Raw genomic sequence first — 23,579 nt, 5'->3', positions numbered from 1 at the left:
TCTCCCGACACCCCCCTCCTAAATATTAATGCTTCTGCAGCCAAGGATGGGTCATATCAAAAAAAAATCGATTTCCATTATCTAAATCAACTTTTGAAACACAAAAAGTTCATTCTACAAATCATATACAAATCAAATCACAAAAGTGTTGCTGTTTCAGCCCTCTTCACAACATAACTCAAGAACCACAGGACGTACAAAAGTATAGCTGTGATATTTGAATTCTTATACACGCTTGCTATGAAATGATCAATGTAATTGTTGCCAAAGCTCACTACCATACGCAAGATGCTGTGAACTACCAACTCGCAACAGTTCAAAATAGTTGATAACCTTAAGGGTTGACTAAGTATTGTTGGTCGAGGGAGCCAAAAAAAGATCAATTTTCATTGTCTAAATCAATATAGTATTGAACCCTTTGATTTTTTGCAGAAGGTCAGTCTACAAATCATATACTTTGAAAACTTGCATAATTTATTGTTGGTAATGAGTTACGTACATTTTACAAAGATGATGTGGTTTCAGCTCTCTTTAAAACAAAACTCAAGAACCACAGAACCTAAAAGTATATCTGTGATATTTGAACCCTTTGCTCGCTATGAAATTATCAATGCAATTTTTGCCAAAGGTCACTACCATTCGCAGGATGCTGTGAACTACCAAATCGCAACAGTTGAAAGTAGCTGCTAACCTTAACACTTTAAAATATTTAGCTAATTTCATAAAACGAATAATTTCATATGCTACAGAACACAATTTGAGATGTAAGATTTTACAAAATACGACACTTAGGGACCGTTCACAAGCACTTGTTGGGGGGGCCTGATGCGAACAAATTTCATTGCAAAAATTTGTCGGGGCCCCCCTTTACAGACCTCAAAAATTCTTTTTTTTTTTTTTTGACATGAAAATTATGGGTCAACCCCATAGAAAAGCATATAAACTCAATTTTTCCAGGAATATTTGTGGTCATTTTTACGAAACGCAGAAACGTTGTTGGGAATGTGGAACTCAGGGTCAAGGTCGCAGTGTATCTACATTTACAATTTAATTGATACGTAGAGTTTACTTAATTCTTTTGCGTAACAAAGTCCAAATTGCATGTTTAAATTAGGCGATATTGATCAAAATTGTAGTCTTCAAATACCATAGACCAGAATGAACTTTTTGTGCATTTTTATTACCATTACATGGACATGACAAATACGAGAGTCATTCATAAAGTTCTACTTCCATCATCAAATCTCTCAAATCTCTGTTATCTTATGTGCCAGGATATTGAAATTATTATGCTTATATACTCTGAAATGTAGGCTACAAAATAAAAGTTTTTTGACAAAAATGTGATTTTTGGTTATTTAGATATGTTTGCTAAATCGAATACAGCTTTGGTACGTCGGAAACGGTTAAAAACCATGAAAACTGAAGCCAAAAGTTGAGTAAGCATTATATTGGAGCGTTGGATAATCCCATTAAAAATGTTTTCAAGATGTGAATTGTCCAACTGCGTATTCAGGATAAATATTTTGTTCCTATTTGAGCTCCCTGACATGCCTTGGGACTTCAAAACATTTTTTTTTTACTAGACCACGTTTAAGGGTATTTCGTAATTACGTCCTTATTTTAAGCAATGGACGTATCTTGACGGGGAAATTAGATGAACAGTTTGACAATAACCTTGTATAAACTTACAAAATACAAAAACTGTGCATACGATTTATTGATTTTAACTTATGAACCAATTAATACGACTTGAACCAACAAGTGCTCATGACCTGATCAAAGCACAACTTTGAGTATGTTTTTGAGTAAAATCAGGACAAATTTGGAATAATTTGTGACTATATATTTTTTATGACATTACCCATCTGTTTTTCATTTGAATCGGATTTCGTATATACGGCAGGTAAATAAGGATAATTTATTGGGTGGGCAATTTAATTAATTTTTGCCCTCAAATTAGGGAAAATAATTTACTGGGTGGCAGCAAGTAATTAAGGATAATTATTTTGTGTTTTTCTGTTCTATTTGATAATAATGTGTTTTTCTGTATTGCTAATAATTATTCTCTTATGAATTACAAGGGCAAATAAAATTTGAAAAACAATGACAAGAAATTAAAAAATTAAACAAAAGAACCGGTTAAGATTCGTGTTGACTTTTTTTTTCACGCCTTTGTACTAATTCAGCTTCCGACTCCCTTTTCAGAAATTTATGCTATTGTGGACCTCAATATGTTTAACAATTTTCAAACAATTTTCCTCACAATTCTTAAACATTCTTTTTCTGATTTTGCTTATTCCGTAGTGTACTGCTACCTTCTCCTCCTGCCATGCGGCTTGATGAAGCAATTCGTTGTGATCACAATATTTTGCCGAAGTATAAATCTTTCACTGCTAAAAAAAATGAGTAAGGTCGTCCTGTGCGGATAAAACAATAAAGCTAGATCGCTACTCGTGCTCTTCAAATCGAATGAAGCGCTCAGTAAATTAGATAGTGACGGTTTATAGTCAACTATTATTCGGCACTTAACGCTTATGATGTCATTGTTAAAATAAAACAATTTTTTACTCAAATGTCATGTTTACAGAAGGTTCCAAATCTTTCTCGCGATAGGTATAGGTGGTCATGGTGAGTAAGGTATCTAATAACCAGTTTGGTAGGTGAGTCATCATAGCCATCGTAGAACGGCTTCCAAATCCCGCGTGATAACGAGCTTTCGGCTTCTGTGACAGCAAGGCATCATCAACGGCAAGAAAAATGGGCGAGTAATCAGACGATGCGCCGTATTTCTTGGCTGAACTGTCAGCAGGAGCATTTTCAAGCCGACTGCTTCTTTCCATGACTTTCTTGAAGTACAAATCACTGTAGTATAATCTTTGCGATTTGTTGAGTGTATCTTTAATCTCCTCAAAGAACTTGTGCTGGCGATTGGCAAATCTTACCATATCTGCAGAAACAAAAGGAGATGTTAAATCTATACTCATTAAGGGAGGACAGTTTTTATGGTCTACTTAGCTCAGCAATGCTTTGCTGTCTTCGATAGCTCATTGTATCGGAGAGGTACCTGGCTTTTATCAGAGCCCAAACCCATAAAAGCCTGTAGCAAACTCTGTCAGGCTCCGCTCAATTGTACACAGCGCTCCGATACCACGCTTTGACTAAATATCGATCGAATCTATTTTACGACCATGCTTGAATTAACAACCTCTTGAAACCTAATTGCACTATTGACATTCTATTGACCGCAAAACAAGACCCCAGACATGCTTATTTAATGACCACTTGAGAAGTTGATGAGTGGGTCGTTATGTACTTACTTAACACAAAGGAAATTGATTATGGTTTTACCATCGACCGTGTTTATAATCCTGCTGCTCTGTTGAACGCTCCGATAGATATCAGCAAACTCGTATACTGTTTGCTTGTTCCTATCGAACGCTCTAGCGTACATGAACCATTATCGAAGACAGCAAAGCATTGCTGAGCTAAGTAGACCATAAAAACTGTCCTCCCTAAGCATATACTCCATCCACGGGTCCTACATAATTTTAATAATAATAATATCTTTTTTGAATTTTCCGTCCGACAATTTAGTCTCCCACAAATGCGTTATGACCAAAATCAAAAATTGGGCGATCCACCACGGTGGAATGAAGTTATAAACTCCTCAACAAAAGTTTGGAAAGTTTTTTAAGCATCTATATCTCAGATTATTTGTGACATGTTCATATCGTGTTTCATATCAATGGATAGCTACATTATTTCCCTTTACAATAACAACACATTTGATACAATCACCATCACAGAATGTGCCAAATTGACCATTAATCTGTGCTCAAACAACACTAGTCACTAACCTCAATAACGGGTGGAAAACCATACACGGCCACAACAGCCAGGTACCTCCTCTCATGAATGCTGCTCACCAACCTGGTTAAACGGTGCTGTAGAATGGCATTTCATTCTTCAAACAGGATTCGTCGCAGGTCATTCAATGAGGTTGCATTCAGCGATACCAAGCTGGTCTCACAAGTGTTCAGTCGGGTTGAGGTCTGGGCTGATGGCAGGCCATTCCATTCTCTCTACTCCCATATTCTGTAGGTAGTCGTTGACTACCTTGGCTTTAATTGTGGGGCGAGCGTTGTCATCTTGGAGGATTGCATTAGGTCTCAGATTGTGAAAATAGGGGATTGCAGTTTGCTGCACAGAGCACAGAATAATGGTCAATTTACATATTCAGTTTGAGACCCCACTACATTCACAAGATATATGGTCGAATCCAACGAAAAGTGTACACGGCATGTTCAGGGCCATAACTTAAAAGTATTAATCAATTGGCATTCGTTTTTGTATTGTGGTTATTCGCCTTGATCATACGCTTCGCGCCATATATAATAAGACCCCCTTCTGTGAAAAACTTAGACACAGAGACCCCTAAACATGCTATTTTTACCCATTTTTTCAAAATATTTCTTAAGGTATTTTTAAAAACATCTAAATCAGTTATGAAAAGAAGTCATTGGATTGAATCTAAATTGATTTCCTGAAAGGTATGTATTCAAAGATTGCCTGTTCAATTTTTCACATATTTGTACATAATTATGAATTTTTTGTGATTATGTTTTGAGTGGTATTTTTTTTACATTACCTACGAATACAATTTTTGATAGCACTAGATATATCTTTAAAAAATGGAAATCACTAATAAATGCGCAATTGATACAAGCTTTGATATATCCAATACTGAAATGCATTGCATTTGGACATCTTTATTATTGTGTTTAGCTGCCAGAAATTCTAAATGGCACAAAGTTAGGTTTGGTAAAAAATATGCATTACCTCCGAATACATGTTAAAAGCTGTGCCATTTCCACAAAGTGAGAAAATAGTAAACAATAGTTAAGCAATAGGTGCAGGGTAATACACTCTTTATTTCTACCAAGTTTCAATAACCTGCGTTTAAATATTTCTGAGATGTCAACAATAAAAGCAAGTATTCGTAGGTAAATTTCGGTAACCGAATGTTACCTACGAATACACTTTGACATCATGACAGTATTGTGAAACACCGCCATTCATGCCAATGCCCATATTGGTACATAACGAAGGCCTGTATGTTTGCTATCAAATCATATGTCAATGAAAGTTGCGAATTCACATACATGCCCACCATGCAGAACTAAATACGGCTTAATTGGTGAAAAATATGTACTGAAATAGACGACGGTCTGCTCATTTGAAAGAAAAATCAGATTCAAAGAAGATTAGAAGGGGATAAATACTTGGATTTGTCAACTGTCATGTGCGCTTCATTTTAAATGTTTACCGACCTTCTGGTTTCTGAGTAATTTGTGTCCAAATTGATTTATTCGAAGGTAACTTTTGACGTTTTCGCTAAGGTTACCTACGAATACCATGGAAAAAACGACTGTTCTCATTGTCTCATGATCTAGACAACACATTGATGGACCCTGGTATAAAGCTAATTGTAGTTGCCCTCAAACGAAAGGCCACAAGACGTAACTGACTCCAAGATGGACTTCACAAGTCTGCAATAACGGTTTTAAGCGATTTGTGTGCAATTAAGCAAATTAAAGTCACTTTAGTGCCTTTGTTTCTTACTTCAATCCTCTTTCAACCGCTGTGAACCGACATTATTAATACATGATAGGGTCTAAAGTATCAATAAACGCACATAAAGAAAATAATACATTCAAAGTGCTTTATAAAATGAAGTTTTGATTGCGATATCCACCAAAAGTCTAATTCTTACCTACAAATACTGAAATGTTACTTACGAATACAGCATAATACATGACATGTGTAATGAAGTGTCCCTACCAATGGAAATTAATTGTCAAAAACTTTAAGCGGTACCCCAGGACACTATTATTACCCATATACGGATTCATTCAACAATTATTTATTATGTAAAATTGCTGATTAACTACTTGTATATCAAAATGAAGTGGTCAAAATCTTGCTAAAAGCATCAAAAGTTTTTTGATATAAGGTAATAGCATTTATTCATTTGGACACACCATCTGAAAGAGATCTAAAGACTACCATTTTATTAATTCATTACCATAATAGCAAAATTTAAACCTATAAACTCAATATAGATATTGTTAAATCGCTCATGTTACCTACGAATACCCGGGTTTCTTCACCTTTTCATTGTATAAAGCGTTAGGTGTATGCGTATAATTCCTAATATTCTTGAAAACATATATCATACTCGTTCTTATACAATGTGTAAATTGATTCATACTCATTTGATAAATAAAATACAGAAACTGACCTAAACTTCATTTTCAAAAATAAACTAGCATAAATTGACTAATATCATATTGATCGCGTTATTAAAATAAAAACAAATATTTTCTGGTTGAGTTAGCATTTTCCTGACACCCTGTGGTCTACATTACACGAAAAAAGCGTTAATGGGAATATTCCATTTGTTTTAGGTTGATTAGTATTACGATAGTGAAAGCATCCTAGTGGTATTCGTAGGCAACATTGGGTTTTGATATCACATATACTATCACACGTCCTGGATTTATTTTTCAAGATTAGTAATGGCACTTTTGGTTCCTATAAGGCCAATATGTCATCAATCAATGGGCAAAAGGAAAAAATTGTGGAGACATCTTTATTTCGGACTTTTATTTTTGGCCCGTGGACACTTTTGGTTGGATTCGACCATATATTCAGGCGTGAAAGAGGTGATTGTTTCAAATATGGTGTCATTGTAAAGGGAAATAAAGTAGCTATCTATTGATATTCAACACAACATGAACATGTCACAAATAATCTGAGATATAGATGCTTGAAAAAACTTTCCAAAAATTTTGTTTAGGAGTTTATATTGGCCAACGCATCAGGAGGGTCTGGCGACGGACTAGGCACACGAACAAATTAACTCCAGCGATCCACATTTGCAAGACAAATTTTGGAAGGAAATTTACCCACTTCTCTGATCTGCGTGAAATTTTCATAAACGTTAATATTTCTTTCGACTGTACCTTTTTGTGGCATGTGCCGCCAAGAAGAAAGCAAAAAAAAGGGCTTAGATGTCTTTATTTCATAAAACTCAAAATGCTAATTTAATTTCCTGGTATAAACGTACTTGTATCGAAACCGGCTGGAATAATTGTTGAGACTTTTACACCCCATTTGATCATTTCAAGTCTTAAAACATCTGAGAATACCTCCACTCCGGCTTTAGATATATTGTATGCAGAAAACATACTCGTATATAAGCGAGCTGAAAGAGAATATAATGTATACGTGCGTTAATAATGAAACCTTAACGGCATAAATAAGAACAATCTTTGTAAACATATCCTTCCAAAAGTGGGACTACTTTGACTAATTTGTGAATCAATAAGGTAGGCATATTTGTAAGAATCTTCAAAATTTAGATTTTGGTACCTGTACCACTTTTAAGCAATTTATAAACAATTTGTTTTAACTTGCGCTGGGGTCACTGAATGGGACTTTATTAGAGGTTACAACGTACCATTTATACTGCAAAAATTGACAATCCTTCCTCTAGCCCGCTTTATTAATGGTAAGAACGCCTTCACCATGCGAACCTGACCCAGACAGTTAACGTCAAAATGCTGTTGAAATACACGAATGGGAGTCAACTCCACCTCTGAGAACTGAAGTATACCTGCGTTGTTGACCAATCCCCACAAACCTGTTGAAATAGATGAAGAAATAGATAACGAAAGAAAGAAAGAAAGAAAGAAAGAAAGAAAGAAAGAAAGAAAGAAAGAAAGAAAGAAAGAAAGAAAGAAAGAAAGAAAGAAAGAAAGAAAGAAAGAAAGGAAAGAAAAAGAAACTAATCATGATCTAAAGATAATTGTTACTGCAGCGCTTATTGGAACTTTGCTGAATGAAATCATTCCGTACTAGATACCAAAATATGACTGAATAACCATAATAACTACAATAACTCGAAGATAGTTTTTTCATCATGTGTCACAGAACATTACTTTGTGTAAAAGTCGTTCCTTCCTTTTAATCTTCAAAGAATTGCTAACCTCCGTCTCCCAGGTCTTCTTTGACAGTTTGCAAGGCATTCTCGACCTCTTCGTCTTTGGTAACGTCCAAAGGACTTACCTCCGTCTCCCAGGTCTTCTTTGACAGTTTGCAAGGCATTCTCGACCTCTTCGTCTTTGGTTACGTCCAAAGGACTTACCTTCGTCTCCCAGGTCTTCTTTGACAGTTTGCAAGGCATTCTCGACCTCTTCGTCTTTGGTTACGTCCAAAGGACTTACCTTCGTCTCCCAGGTCTTCTTTGACAGTTTGCAAGGCATTCTCGACCTCTTCGTCTTTGGTAACGTCCAAAGGACTTACCTTCGTCTCCCAGGTCTTCTTTGACAGTTTGCAAGGCATTCTCGACCTCTTCGTCTTTGGTAACGTCCAAAGGACTTACCTTCGTCTCCCAGGTCTTCTTTGACAGTTTGCAGGCATTCTCGACCTCTTCGTCTTTGGTAACGTCCAAAGGACTTACCTTCGTCTCCCAGGTCTTCTTTGACAGTTTGCAAGGCATTCTCGACCTCTTCGTCTTTGGTAACGTCCAAAGGACTTACCTTCGTCTCCCAGGTCTTCTTTGACAGTTTGCAAGGCATTCTCGACCTCTTCGTCTTTGGTTACGTCCAAAGGACTTACCTTCGTCTCCCAGGTCTTCTTTGACAGTTTGCAAGGCATTCTCGACCTCTTCGTCTTTGGTTACGTCCAAAGGACTTACCTTCGTCTCCCAGGTCTTCTTTGACAGTTTGCAAGGCATTCTCGACCTCTTCGTCTTTGGTAACGTCCAAAGGACTTACCTTCGTCTCCCAGGTCTTCTTTGACAGTTTGCAAGGCATTCTCGACCTCTTCGTCTTTGGTAACGTCCAAAGAACTTACCTTCGTCTCCCAGGTCTTCTTTGACAGTTTGCAAGGCATTCTCGACCTCTTCGTCTTTGGTAACGTCCAAAGGACTTACCTTCGTTTACCAGGTCTTCTTTGACAGTTTGCAAGGCATTCTCGACCTCTTCGTCTTTGGTAACGTCCAAAGGACTTACCTTCGTCTCCCAGGTCTTCTTTGACAGTTTGCAAGGCATTCTCGACCTCTTCGTCTTTGGTAACGTCCAAAGGACTTACCTTCGTCTCCCAGGTCTTCTTTGACAGTTTGCAAGGCATTCTCGACCTCTTCGTCTTTGGTAACGTCCAAATGACTTACCTTCGTCTCACATGTCTTCTTTGACAGTTTGCAAGGCATTCTCGACCTCTTCGTCTTTGGTAACGTCCAAAGGACTTACCTTCGTCTCCCAGGTCTTCTTTGACAGTTTGCAAGGCATTCTCGACCTCTTCGTCTTTGGTTACGTCAAAAGGACTTACCTCCGTCTCCCAGGTCTTCTTTGACAGTTTGCAAGGCATTCTCGACCTCTTCGTCTTTGGTGACGTCAAGTTGAAGAACCTTGAGACTTTCAGAACAGGTTGATTGTAGCTCTTGGGCTCCTTCACCTTCTGATGTGAGACATCCAGCAAAGACACGAAAACCTTGACGGTCAAAATATTTGGCCATAGCATGCCCTAAGCCAGTGTCACATCCTAGAAACAATGACAAAAAGCTTTTTATGTATCAAGTTGCTTGAACTAAACGGACAATTAAAGCATACAAATATCTCATAAATATTCGAGGCTTGGCAAACATGGTGTGTTGTTTTATTTAATTTCACCCAAAGCATATATCCCAGGGATGCGTTCTAGCATATATAGTCATAGAAATACAAGTTTATTTCTGCAGCACTTGTTACAATTTGATCTTTGTGCGTTTAACTTTGGAGATTTTCGGAATGTCGATTGGAAGGGCAAGCTGTGTTGATGTTGTTCCTTAGCAATTTGCAAAATTGCTAAGGTCTGTTTCTGTCAAGTTCTTTGTTTCTTTCTTTCTTTCTTTCTTTCTTTCTGTCAATCTTATAATGAGCCACGTAGCCATATGCTTTGAGCCATGTTGACCATAGTTGGTCATTAGGACCATTGGGTGGGGGACAAATGAAACATGGTCAACTTCAGGTCAAAGGTCATCCACTTCCGGTCAATGGCCAAAAACGTGATTTCACTAAAAATGCTACTTCTTCCACAAATTATACAGCACGATGATGGCACTTGGGTACATGCATCAGCTATACCCAGTGTCTAAAAGTTATTGTCCAGAATTGGGGTCAAAAGGTCATTAAGGGACACTTCCGGTATATGACCAAATACCCTAAAATGTTGCTGCTGTCGCAAATATATATGGTACAACAATGTTACTTGGTCATCAGGACCAATAGCTGGTGGCACAAATGTCACGTGACCGACTCAAGGTCAAAGGTTATGGAAAGGTCATTATGGCTGAAAATGTTATTTCCCGTTACTAAAACTGCTACTCCTTACACGAATTACACAGCAAGATGATGTCACTTGACACATGCATTAGCCTTGAGGTCAAAGGTCATACGAAGGTCATTATGGCTGATGTGATTTTCTGTTCTGTTACTAAAAATGCTAAGTCATTCCACAAATTATAATATAGCATGATAACATTACACATTGTATTCATCCATTGGGGTCAAAGGTCATTGGGTCAAAGGTCATGCAGATATTACTTCCGGTATGTAGTAAAAAAGTCGCATAGCGCATGACCAAAGTTGCACAGAAATATTTACATGAATATTGAATAATTTTGGTTAACAAAATGATTTTACAACTATGGAAAATAATTATGTATAAATATAATTAATAATTATAAGGCCAAATAAAAAATCAACATGTTTCATGTACCCTCCCGCTTCCTTTTTTGAGGTTTCTTCAATTATATATTTATTCAGTTATAACTTTTCAAAAAATATATCTAGGAAGCAGAAATATTTCTATAGCCTTGCTAATATACAAGAAACACTTTGGAAGGTTTTATGAAAATTAGAGGAGACGGCCTATATCCTCAGAACAAAAATAAAAGAGGCCTCCTCCTTTTTCCAGGCATTATTGTGCATAATAAAACAGCTCAAATTATGGGTATTCACACCGATTTTGCCATGAAAATATAAAATAAAAAGCCCCCTCTTCCTCCTTTTTTTACAAAAACCCGGACTTGAAACATGTTTTTTATTTTACTTTGTCTAATTATATGATACTACAAACTTCTGTTGTAGTTATACATGTATATTTCAATGAATTACACCAAACTGCTGGACCTTTTGAACTCACATATGCTATAGGTGAGCTAACAAATTAACCTTGCTCCCATTGTCCCTATGGTCAATTTCAAATTACAGTGCATTTCTCAAGGACCTCAAAGACCTCTCAGTAAAATCAGCATATTATACTACTGCTGGCTGTTTATGCCTTAATACATCCATGCATGCTAGATAGCTAGCTGGGCTAATTAGCCATAGGCCTAGTTAATTAGCTATTGCTAAGGTCGCGTATATGTGTATGCGCAATTAGCTCTAGTTGTTTTCTATTTTGTTTTTAATTTTGTGGTTATAAAGGAAACTATTTCCATTTGGGTACATACTAGTAACAATTGGTCAGACAGCACAACAGTTTAGAGTACCTTACATGTCACTATATTACATAATATTATTTTCTATGGCCTCACCTCCCGAGGGGCACTTCAATATGAAATGGATATAGGTGTAGGGCTGGCACTTTCGCACTAAGGGGCATTCGGTGAGAGCAAGATGTAAAAAATATGGGGTCATTGGGTGAGAGCATAATTTTTGGCATTCGGTGAGAGCAAAATGTAAAAAATATGGGGTCATTGGGTAAGAACATGACCTTTTTTTTAAATGGAATCTTTGGGTGAGAGCCGAAACAGCGCCGCAGAAACCTCGAAAATTGAATTTCTAGTTCTAAATAAGTAACAAAATCAGTGATAAATGAAAATTGCTGTTAAAATTGAACTTGTAAGGGTCTTTGGGTGACAGAGCATGTGTTCGCAAAAAAATATGGGGTCTTTGGGTGACGGCGATGCTGAAAAGGGGGGGTCTTAACAGCCCTATACGCGTCACCTCCAAAGTTGGAGTGCCCCCCCCCCAGGCCTCACCTGTTATAAAAATAGCTTTCTTTCCAGGCAGTAACATTTCATCTCTTTCGGTCATCACGTAGAGGACATAAAGACCAACAAATCCTAGTAATACATTACGCCAGTGAGGGTCAGTGATCAGCCACGGTATAAAGATGAGGCCAAGAATTGTAGCAGCAGCAGCACGAACGTGTGGCTCCGTTGACATTATGTTTCTTCTGTACTCTGTTTCTGTAGAAGATCCGGGTGTAAGATCATGAAGACAGTAAACATACAATTAGACAATTATTGATGAAACTATACGTGCCCTACATGTGTTTAAAAATCATGATCTTATTCTATTTGTTGTTTTTTTTTACATCTCTCATAAACGCTTTGTTGTAGGTTGTAGCGCCGAAGGTGTGCAGATTCAGATTTCATAAATACACACATACTTACTTTATAGGCTGTTATCATGGCTATCTCGAAGATAGCCATGATAACAGGCCATGTATAGCATCCGTGGATATTGGCTATTCCTAAAATAGCCACAATATTCTAAATATACACTGTACAATAAGTACCTTATCAAAGTTCGTTTTGATAACAAATTGGGTTTTTTACGCTGTCTGGGTTTTTTTTGGGGGGGGGGTGGTTGTTCATCTGTTTTCTTCCTTTTCTTCATTTTACAACTTGTCGATATTGTTTTCATCTTCTTGTTGTTTCACTCATAACCTATCATTCTGTACACAAAGGCACTAGGAAAGGATTTTGATATGCTAATAATCTTCCTAGTTTTATTTATTCATTTTTTAAAGAAAATCATACCCCTCCCACACACACCCCTCCCACATACACCCCACCCCATACACACCCCTACACACAAAAACACCACCAGTGTTGCTGGATCAAGTCATCACTCATGATTAGGAAACCAGACAAGAAGGTTTCGAAACGTCGAGTCTCCATAAAATGTGAGTACTTTGTACGTGGATATGCTTTATAGAACTTTAGCTACAATTGAATATTGAACTATCCAAATGAACCTCTTCCAGAATGTAGGACAAATACACCATGAGGATTAAGATTCGTACAGCTTGTAAAGTGGGAAAATAGCACTCTATAAAACAGTGCAGACCGGGCCTGTATAAATTAGGCTAGGTTATATCTTTCTGTCTACAAGATTGACCTAAAATAGGGGGCATACAACATTATTTACTGCTAATATAGCCTATATGCTTTTTAGACAAGAAATTTATGCAAGCTTAATCCATGAGTACTGTATGTTAACATATGCTTCAATCTAGGAAAATTCATGTTATCTATAATAACACATTTTTACACCGCGCCTTTAACTGCGCGTAGGCTATTATGTGTAATGATTTGTATAAAAAATCTCAAACATACCTTGAATAGCTCCAACGTATTCCTTATTATTAGCATACTACTCTGGCTTTCAATCACATGTATACCAGTCCACCAGTTTTTCTCGCATACACCAAACAAACACCATGCACAAATATAAAATGCACGTCCGGGGTCAAAGGTTCTCAGCAAGCGCGGTATATTCACTGGACTATTTTTCAAGAAACTCTGATATCAGCAATCTCTTAACAATTTTGCATTAAAATTTACTGTTGCAAAGTACACAAGCTTACACACGTGACCTATACATCGGGACACGCAAAAATGTGTTGTAACGACTATGCTAACCCGGGATGCTAACCTACTAACTCTAGCCTTAACCTTAAACATAACCCTAATCCTAACCTAAAATGTCTTTTAAGATATTTTAGGTTAGGATTAGGAAACCCCTTATAGGGCATATCTATTGCAAAAACAAGCTTAACTCCATTCGAAGAGAATAATTATTTCATTACAAGTTGACACTCGTTGCAATTTTTTTATTTGAATTTCTCCCGAAAAAAGACAAAACGTGTTGGTAAAATGCTGGCTCGTACAGCCAGACGTACATTACATGAAGAGTAGTCTCCTCCGAGCCAATTCGGTTACGCGTAACCAAATTGGTAGACTATGAGACATGGGCATTTATCTTTCACTTCCGTAGTCCCCTCTTGGGCAGAACATGAAAACACAACAAATCAAGAGTAAAGATATGTCTAAATTTATATCCAAAAAGTTCCCATGTTTTACTTTTCCCATTTAGGAGTTATTTAGGGTTATTTTGCCCCAAAATGTTAAATATTAAAATAGCTGTCATTTTAAAGATAAATTGAGTAGAAATTTCATTTCTATTGTAGATGTTACATGTCACATGGATTACCAACATTGTTGAATAAAAATGTCACAGCACAACTCTAAAATATAAAAAAATGACAAAAATCGTATTTTTGTGCTATTATGGCCATTTTGACTTTAAAATGTAATTTTTGCATGGGGAAAATAAATATATACTTTATTGACTTAAAAAGTGTGTCATTGTGTCAATCTAGTTGTTTGGAACAAAGTTAATGACAATGAATGTCTGTGAGCTACAGTTTTTGATCTATGGGCCTTTTAATGATCACAGGTGTCTCCATTCAGGCTTTATTACGTTTCTTCGTATTTTAATGACGGGAAAAGTGGATCATACACGTGACCTACAATCTAAGTCACATCGCTACCGGAAGTGACATAACTTCCCGCCAGTCATCAGATGTTGCATCATTACAACAACAACAAGATATGATAAAGTCAGCGGCTCACTGACGAAACTGTCAACGAGAAAAACGAGTAAGTTTTCTTCAAATCGGTTTTGGCAACTGCAAAACTCTATAATTTGTATAAATAATGACTGGCTATTAATTTCCTTATCGATGCAATAGACTTGTTTCGATTTCAGAGCTAAAGAATTACAAATTTAATGTTTGTTTTTTAGGTGCCTGACGCCTTAACATCTTTCGATTTATTTAGCAACGTTCATATGCAGGGTGTCCCAAAGTCTCTTTACAATGTTGAACCTTCGTGTCTCGCAATAAGTTCATCGTACAAACAATCAAAATACACATTTGAAAAGAGCAACCATGTAGAACTATTATGGTACCAAACTTGACGCCATTTTCTTCTACATTAAATGTATTATAGTGTCATTCTTCAAATCACCTGTTTAGAATTTCATAGAATTTATGTCAAACGCTTCAAACAGACTAGTTCAACTATAAAATAATGTACGTATATTAAATGTTGTGGATATTTCCCATTATTTTGTACAGAAGAACATCTTTGTCTTAAATCATTCTGACTTCAGAGATTTTAGACTTGCCGCGGGTTCCAATCCCTTCTCACGATAGGTTAACGTCGTAGATGTAAGGAACAAATCAAGGAACCAGTTTGGAAAGTGTGTCATCAGCAGCATAACAAAACGTGCCCCGAATCCCGCCAGGTATCGGGCCTTTGGCGATCGTGACAATAGGGCATCATCTACTGCGTGATATATCGGAGAATAATCAGATGACACGACGGAAAAGATGTCGCCATCTTTTGGTGCTTGAAGCTTGGTACTTCGTTCCATTACTGTTTTAAAGTAGTGATCATTGTAAAACATCCTTTGTGACTCGTTGAGTGATTCCTTGATTTCGTCCATATAGTTTTGCTGACGACTGGTAAACTTCGTCAAATCTGTCATTACAAAAGAATTGAACACACCTTAAATATGTAAGACTAAATGGTCGTGTTTATACACTTAACGATTATCATTATCATCGTTATCGTCATCATTTCAGCCAGTCTTTATCCCCAATCATTATCATTTTCATCATCGTCATTATTCATCATCATCATCATCATCATCATCATCATCATTGCAGTCAGTCTTTATCACCAACAGCAGCACTGAACAGTGTCGTCATTTTGTAATATCATTATTCATGTTATTAGCATCAACATTGACTTTTCGAAATAATATTCGAATCCGGGCACTTAGAACTTACTTGTATCAAAAGCGGCGGGGAAAATAGTGGACACTTTCACACCCCACTTTCTCATCTCAAGTCTCAATACATCAGAAAACACCTCGACGCCAGCTTTGGATATATCGTATGGTGCAAACATGCTCATATATTGTCGAGCTGAAAACATTAAAACAAATTCAACCTAGATTTACTAGATTATATTATGTACGTCATTTAGTTTCATTTTATTCATGCTTTCCGTCGCAAAGCCCCGGCGCAAAGCTCATACAAAAATGGAAAGAAACATGTATCTTTAAATGGGCTATAACACAGGTTAACTGCGGTTGCGTTAAATGTATTAGTGCTCAACATAGGGTTCCTAGAAAGACACGTTCTTTTATCATAAACTTACCATTGATACTGCACACGTTGACAATCCTTCCTTTAGTGCGCTTTATTAATGGTAAGAAAGCCTTCACCATGCGAACCTGACCCAAACAGTTAACGTCAAAGTGCTGTTGAAATACACGAATGGGAGTCAACTCAACCTCTGAGAACTGAAGTATACCTGCGTTATTGACCAATCCCCATAGACCTGAAGAAAACAAAATGGAAATAATTCCTTCATCATGTTCATTGTGTGTAATACTTAATAGTTGTCTCTTTGTATACTCTTTTTGGCTCTCACTACGGAAATTCACGATGACGATGATGATAACGATGATGACGATAATGCCGGGCGATAATGATGACATGATGATAATGATATGATAATGATAATGATGATGATGATGATGATGATGATGATGATGATGATGATGATGATGATGATGATGATGATAATAAAGTTATATTGTTGACGATGATTTTACAACGTAATAAATGGTATGCGATTCGCTGGATTATATGGCATACAATAATAATTGTCACATTAGAATTAGAAAAAAAATAGTAAATGCACATTCAAATTTACCTTCGCCATCTAAATCTTTCTTAACTTCCTGAAATGCCTCCTCCACCTGCTCATCCTTGGTAACATCGAGTTGTAGAACCTTGAGCCTCTCGGAGCAAGTTGATTGTAACTCTTTAGCTCCTTCACCTTCAGATGTGAGACATCCAGCAAATACCCGAAAACCTTGACGATCGAAATATTTGGCCATTCCATGACCGAAGCCACTGTCACACCCTGGAAATAATATAGTATTTGAACTCAGAATTTAATCTTTAGATATACATGTACGCCACGTTGAATAACTAAACAGTTATAATATCATCAATATGTAATTGTACTGGAACTGTAGCTTTACTCTTTTTTCTTTCAACCCACACAAGTTAGCGACTTGCGGAAAACCGCCCTGCTGACTAAACATTCAGAAGGTCCAGAAGGTTCATATATATGGAATTCCACACACATTAATAGTTATAATACACCAATTTCCTAGGCTAACCCAATTTTGTGATTTTGTTCCTCATCCTCCGTGTTTCTATTTTACTGGGGTTTCTAACCTGTTATATTAAATAAAACTTAAAATACAGATTTCATGGGAAATATTACCTGTTATAAAAATAGGTTTCTTTCCAGGCAGTAGCATTTCGTCTCTTTCGGTCATTACGTAGAGAACATAAAGACCAACAAACCCTAGTAAGACATTACGCCAGTGAGGGTCAGTGATCAGCCACGGTATAAAGATGAGGCCAAGAATTGTAGCCGCAGCAGCACGAACATGTGGTTCAACACCGGTAGCCATTCTCAGTTGATTGATCAAAATATTTCTGAAAGGATACATACATACATAAAGATATTATAGCGCCTTTAAAATTTATCAAAGCGATGAACAAGGAGAGAAAAGATGGGAAAAAAACACAGAAGGAACAAGAAAGAAGCTAACTGAAAAGGTGAGTTTTCAGTTTCTTTCTAAAAACTGGAATTGATGGAGACTCCCGAATGGCTTTAGGGAGTTTATTCCATTCCCTCGGGCCAGCGCCAGAGACAGAGAAGGTATTTAAACCAGCTGCTCTACGTGCCCTAGGCTGACTAAGCAGAGTCTTATCGGAAGAAGATCGCAATCCTTCTCTTCCGGGAGCATAGGTTGAAAGAAGCTCACAAAGATAATTAGGGGCACGGCCCTGAGAGCAATTGAAAACATAAAGCAGAAGTTTAAAAAGGATGAAGTACACTGTAGCAGAAACACAACATGTATTGTACAATTATTATTTTACTAGTAAACGTCTCTTTTTAGAGCCACCATCTTGTCAGTATAGGACAATCTACTCACATCAGGACTCACATGTCATTGGCAAAAAGGGCAGCCATGAAGTCTACATGTCACGAAGCCCAACTCAAACTCCTAATAATAAGTCCTGAAGATGTTAGGGCTAATCCTGACGAAAGCTTGACCGTTTTATATTTGTCTGATGACAAACCTGTGGTTATTTTGTAACAATCCTACGGTATCATAATTATTTTGCTTTGCGCAGCGATAGTCAAGTGTGAAACAAAAAGCGATTGATGTTGAAGAAACTTGTGATGTGCCCTGCGATCATGGTGATCTGTTCCTATAATCTGATCGGTGGTTAAATATAAATGAAAACGTGTCAACAGCTTTGACAAACCCTTTTAATCTCCTTCCTTCCCTTTTGGTGCAACTGAGTCATTGGAGATTTAGTCATTGGATTGTGGGCATCAGGCGCTTAATTACATTATGTTACAACGCTTTGCAACAACTTTTCAAGAATGCTTTCGGAATGTTATTTAAACGCTTTGAACGATTTATATAACCCGACATAAACATGTTCTGTTAAAAGTTTTGCGTTTGCTGGGCTTCATCCTACTCAAACTATATTACATTTTTTAAGATCCTTATGATGATCAGATGAACATTTTGGGATTGATTTGACCAATCATGATATTGATTCCTGCACAAAATTGACTTTGAAATTTTGTGGTTGCCCAAGGGTGCCTATTGGGTGCCTATTATATTCCAGGGAAGGGGGTTCTCCCTTGTTGTAGGTGTACGGGAATGGTTTTCGTGTGCCTTTTCAGCGATTTTGGTATATCAGTGGGTGAGTTTTCAGTGAAGACCAATGCGCTTGGGCGCATTTGGGCAAAAGTACCCTCTAAAGCACCCAATTTGGACAAATATTGGTGCTATTGTGCGAAATTGATAGGCACTATACTGCTGGTTTGCAAAAACAGCAAAAAGTAGGAATAGGGAAATTCAGCATCCAAAAGTCTGCGTAACGCAACCCCGAACAAATTTTTTCGAAGAATCCCCAATATATTTGTCTGCTACACCTGCTTAAATGTATAATAGTAACATTATCTGGTCGAGAATCATACTATAGGGCGGTTACACGGAAAGTCATTAGAGAGCTTGCGAAATGGAGTTACTTTAACTTTAACTTTAACGTCTAGAGGATTATAGAGGATTATGTATTCAAAACCACTCTGCCATTAAAGCCGCTTGAAGTTAAAGTTAACGCCAGAATCTATAGTGTGCCGTAAATTATGATGAAAATACGTCATAATTAAAACAATGGTTTGCATATTTCCTCATAGACTACATAATTACCACTTATGTATTGTCTAGTTAATAGACCAATTATTGGAAATCTAATTTGGTTTGGGTAAAAAACATGCCACATGATGCTAAAAATGACTGATTGAATTAGATCAAAATAAATTTTGTTCCAAACGTCACACTTGATATATACATTTGTGTGTGCTCATGACGTACACCAAATCAGCTTGCGGAACCAAGTTTTTGGCTTGACTTCAACGCCAAGGGGATTAAGTTCCAGTAAAATGGACTGATTTTACGCGACCCAGCAGTGTAGTGAACTTCTGCGAATTGCAGCTATACTGTGAACATTTTTTTACAACGTTGCGTGTCTTATAATTACACCTCTATATAACCAAATATGTTTGTACTGTTCAGGTATTTTATTTAATTATTATTTTATTCATTTAGGCCTACATTATGTACCCCAATTCAGCAGAAAGCTGGTCTAACATGTGCCACGCTATTATACGCATATTATAGGCCTATGGGTATTGTATGTCAACCAAATTATTCATTATTAAAAGGAGGCCTATTTGTTACAAAAATAAGAATGTCAGAAAAGGAGCATCCAGAAATATGTTGGTTGAAATTCAAAATTCTGGGAGTTTTTAAAGAACAAAATGAGGATCATTCGGGGAGATATATTTAATTCGATCAGAATGCAAAGAGGAGTCCTTGCCCTCCTAAAAGAAAACTCCTGGCAACGCCACTGGGGAGTGGGAAAGTGAGGATAGATGAATAGATGGAGGAGGGGGATGATATGGAGAGGTGGTGATGGTGGTGGTGGGGGGGGGGCCTAGGGAGCAAACAGATAAAATGGGCTTGTGTCCTGATGGAAATATAAAATTGACAAAGCTGACGTATACTGGAATAATAATTGAGCTTTTATTATAATAATCCGGGACAATAATATAGGCATATCACAAGAATATTTAATTGAAACATGTTTAGAAGTATAATATTAGCGTATAGCTCATAACATAGGCCTAATTCCCATTGCATTGGTCATCGCCAAGAGAAGTAATACATGTTTATTCAAACTAAGCGCCTATTGTAATAAGTGTTACCAACAAACCACTTCAGCAAACAAAAGGGAGAAATTTGATGCAGTCGCTTTTACATATACCCTTCTTTTGATCACCCATTGATACACTTCCCCTAGTTTAAACAACAAGACGCTGTTGGTACAGAAACCAATCTGACGTTCGCGTTGAAGTGAAGTTGAGCAAGAAATCGAATCGATATTTTTGAAGTTGCCGTTAAAGTTCAAGTAACTTCATTCCGCAAGCTCTCTATTAGTTCAAATCGTCCTCCAGAAGGCGAATTGAACTAATGACACTTCGTGCAATCGCCCTATACACGCAACATATTTACATGCCAGACTAAACTAACAATGATAACGTGATATTACAGTAGAGCATTACGAAACTAACAAAACACCCTTTTCATGATATTTTACACTCTGATCCATCTAAGACACAAGCCTGCAATTGTTAAAATGGAATTAATAGGCCTAATTGCATCAGACCAATCTGAGGCAAATATTTGTCTCAGACACCGACAACTAGTCAAGAAACCTGACGTACAACTTACCGTTTGATTTGTGCTATTGAACGCCGTCTCTCAAGCCAGAAGTCGTCTTCTGTCAGTGAATATAGACCTTTCTGGCTGATACGAGATTGCAAAATCTGTTATCTGCATGCAAAGCAAACTTTTGAAGTTTGTTTAATCATAGACTCTGAGTCTGTGGTTTAATAGTTTAGGTCAATGGATGAACAATTTGGTTCATGGCAGCACAGATTATAGCCTAGTGATAGCAGACATACGTTGGCGACGATGCTGTTGGCGCCACACAGTGTCGACACCCAGTGTTATAAACTTAATACTCCGTTGGTGGGCGACGGCCGATTGGTATTTCCCCGAACGCAAGAAAAGGAGGCCTATCTGATTGGCTAGAAATCGATCGCTTGATCGCTCAGTGGTGTAGTACAAACTCAAAATGGAGACATGTATTCAATTCGATTAAAATCGATATTCTATTATTGACGCAGATAAAGAAAGTCGATAATGTACATTGTATTATAGATACAGCACCTGGATCTTACACGGGTTCCTTTATATAATTCATTTCTCAAACAGTTGAATATATCACAATTCTGACTTTTGATTTCAAAATCTTTACTTATAAAATGCAGTAAAATATATCTACAGCAAACAGCAAGGCCCCGCTAATTAGTGTATTGCTTTTCGAGTTAGTGTATTGGAAACAAAACCTGCGTTTTACCTGACAACAAATCGAATTTTCTATAATGGCAACACCATATGTGGTACTGATCATGCGCAAATTAAATCGTAGAATAGAAACTCTGCGGCAGGCTCTGTGGTATCTCATATCATGTATGCTTAGCCTGAGTCGCTCAACCTATCTCGAACAAAATCGCCATGCGTAGCTTTTGAAAAACGAGAGGATTCGCCTTACTATCACGGCAATTTTTGACACGAAGATATAGGGATGATGACGCTGTGCGCCAATCAAAGATTTGCTGCAACGATGTATCATGGTATCATTCCCCTCGCTCACGGTATTCCATGTCACGGTGACAAATTGAAGGTCATACATTTCAATCATAGGTTGAATACAATACCGCTCTTTTCAAAGATACTTGTCCTACAGGTGAGGATCATCGGCATTTCTTTGACTTCTATGCACTCAGTACGCCACTGACCAGCTGCTATTGTTATGCATAATCGCGCTAAAAGTCGTTCGATAGATATTGAAATCAGCACAAGTCAGAGATACAAATATAAAGCAATACATTTTTCTTCAGTAACGTCAGTTAAATCATAGTTCTTGGATATTTTTAATCTTGTGTTAAAATTAGGCATGAAATTGTGTCTTTCGGTGTAAGATTTTTGATTTTTACAGGCCTCAACTTCGCCCGTGAGCTTTTTTCGGAATTATTTTTTTGCGTTTCAAACTAGTTCGCTAAAGAAAGATATTTCCCACCTCTGTAAGGCACATCGTTCCAGTTCAGTTCAGTTCAGCCTCCCCAAAAGGAGAGTTTTATTACAAGGCACATCGTGTCACATTATAGTTTTGTCAGAATATCCGTTTTGATTTCACTTTTTTCACTTGCGACTGCCAAAATGTCCAACTCAGTATACTTCATTTCTAATATAAATAATCGATATTTCTATTGTGGCTTGCAAAATCATTCATCCATGGGGACATTCGCGAGTTGATTTTGACAAAATTGGTAGTCGGAATTGAAAAATGGTGCAATCAAAACCAGAATTCTGACAAAACTATGACATATAGCCCTTGAAGTTGAAGCCTGTGCAAATCGAAAATCTTACACTTGAAGCCTAAATTTCATACCTAAGTTTAACACCAGTGTTTGAAAAAAATATACAGTACCAAGCATTATAGATTTCTTACGTTTACCTAAGAAATGAAAATTATTGCGTTTCATCTCTCCCCTCTTCTTTTTTTTTCTTTCTTTCTTTCTTTCTTTCTTTCTTTCCTTTTTGTTTCTTTTTTCTTTCTTTCTTTCTTTCTTTCTTTCTTTCTTTCTTTCTTTCTTTCTCTCCTCTTTCTTTCTTTCTTTCTTTCTTTCTTTCTTTCTTTCTTTCTTTCTTTCTTTCTTTCTTTCTCTCCCTCTTTCTTTCTTTCTTTCTTTCTTTCTTTCTTTCTATTTCTTTATCTATTTCAACAGGTTTGTGGGGATTGGTCAACAACGCAGGTATACTTCAGTTCGCTGAGGTGGAGTTGACTCCCATTCGTGTATTTCAACAGCATTTTGACGTTAACTGTCTGGGTCAGGTTCGCATGGTGAAGGCTTTCTTACCATTAATAAAACGGGATAGAGGAAGGATTGTCAATTTTTGCAGTATAAATGGTACGTTGTAACCTTAAAGTCCCATTCAGTGACCCCAGCGCAAGTTAAAACAAATTGTTTATAAAGTGCCTAAAAGTGGTACAGGTACCAAAATCTAAATTTTGAGGATTCTTACAAATAGGCCTACCTTATTGATTCACAAATTAGTCCGCCGGCAAAGTAGTGCCACTTTTGGAAG

At 37.1% G+C, this 23,579-nt stretch overlaps 2 protein-coding genes across 2 annotated transcripts; both read right to left on the bottom strand.

Annotated features, from left to right (window-relative positions):
* Positions 1–523: 523 nt before the first annotated feature.
* LOC140156057 (retinol dehydrogenase 7-like) lies at positions 524–12,295 on the bottom strand. Its single transcript, XM_072179170.1, has 5 exons — positions 12,092–12,295; positions 9,397–9,609; positions 7,526–7,708; positions 7,133–7,270; positions 524–2,950 (listed from the first exon to the last, which is right to left on the bottom strand). Exons 1-5 carry the CDS (start codon positions 12,276–12,278, stop codon positions 2,568–2,570), a joined length of 1,104 nt encoding a protein of 367 aa, XP_072035271.1. The 5' UTR covers positions 12,279–12,295; the 3' UTR covers positions 524–2,567.
* Positions 12,296–14,550: 2,255 nt separating this feature from the next.
* LOC140154767 (17-beta-hydroxysteroid dehydrogenase type 2-like) lies at positions 14,551–17,714 on the bottom strand. The gene is made up of 5 exons (XM_072177334.1): positions 17,495–17,714; positions 16,913–17,125; positions 16,352–16,534; positions 15,979–16,116; positions 14,551–15,667 (listed from the first exon to the last, which is right to left on the bottom strand). The coding sequence occupies exons 1-5, from the start codon at positions 17,685–17,687 to the stop codon at positions 15,282–15,284; spliced, it is 1,113 nt and encodes a 370-aa protein (XP_072033435.1). The 5' UTR covers positions 17,688–17,714; the 3' UTR covers positions 14,551–15,281.
* Between the last annotated feature and the right edge of the window lie 5,865 nt (positions 17,715–23,579).

This window comes from Amphiura filiformis, chromosome 6 (assembly GCF_039555335.1).
Source record: "Amphiura filiformis chromosome 6, Afil_fr2py, whole genome shotgun sequence".
Classification (NCBI taxonomy): domain Eukaryota; kingdom Metazoa; phylum Echinodermata; class Ophiuroidea; order Amphilepidida; family Amphiuridae; genus Amphiura; species Amphiura filiformis.
The sequence above is the reverse complement of the archived record's forward strand: the minus strand, read 5'-3'. Positions and strand labels throughout refer to the sequence as shown.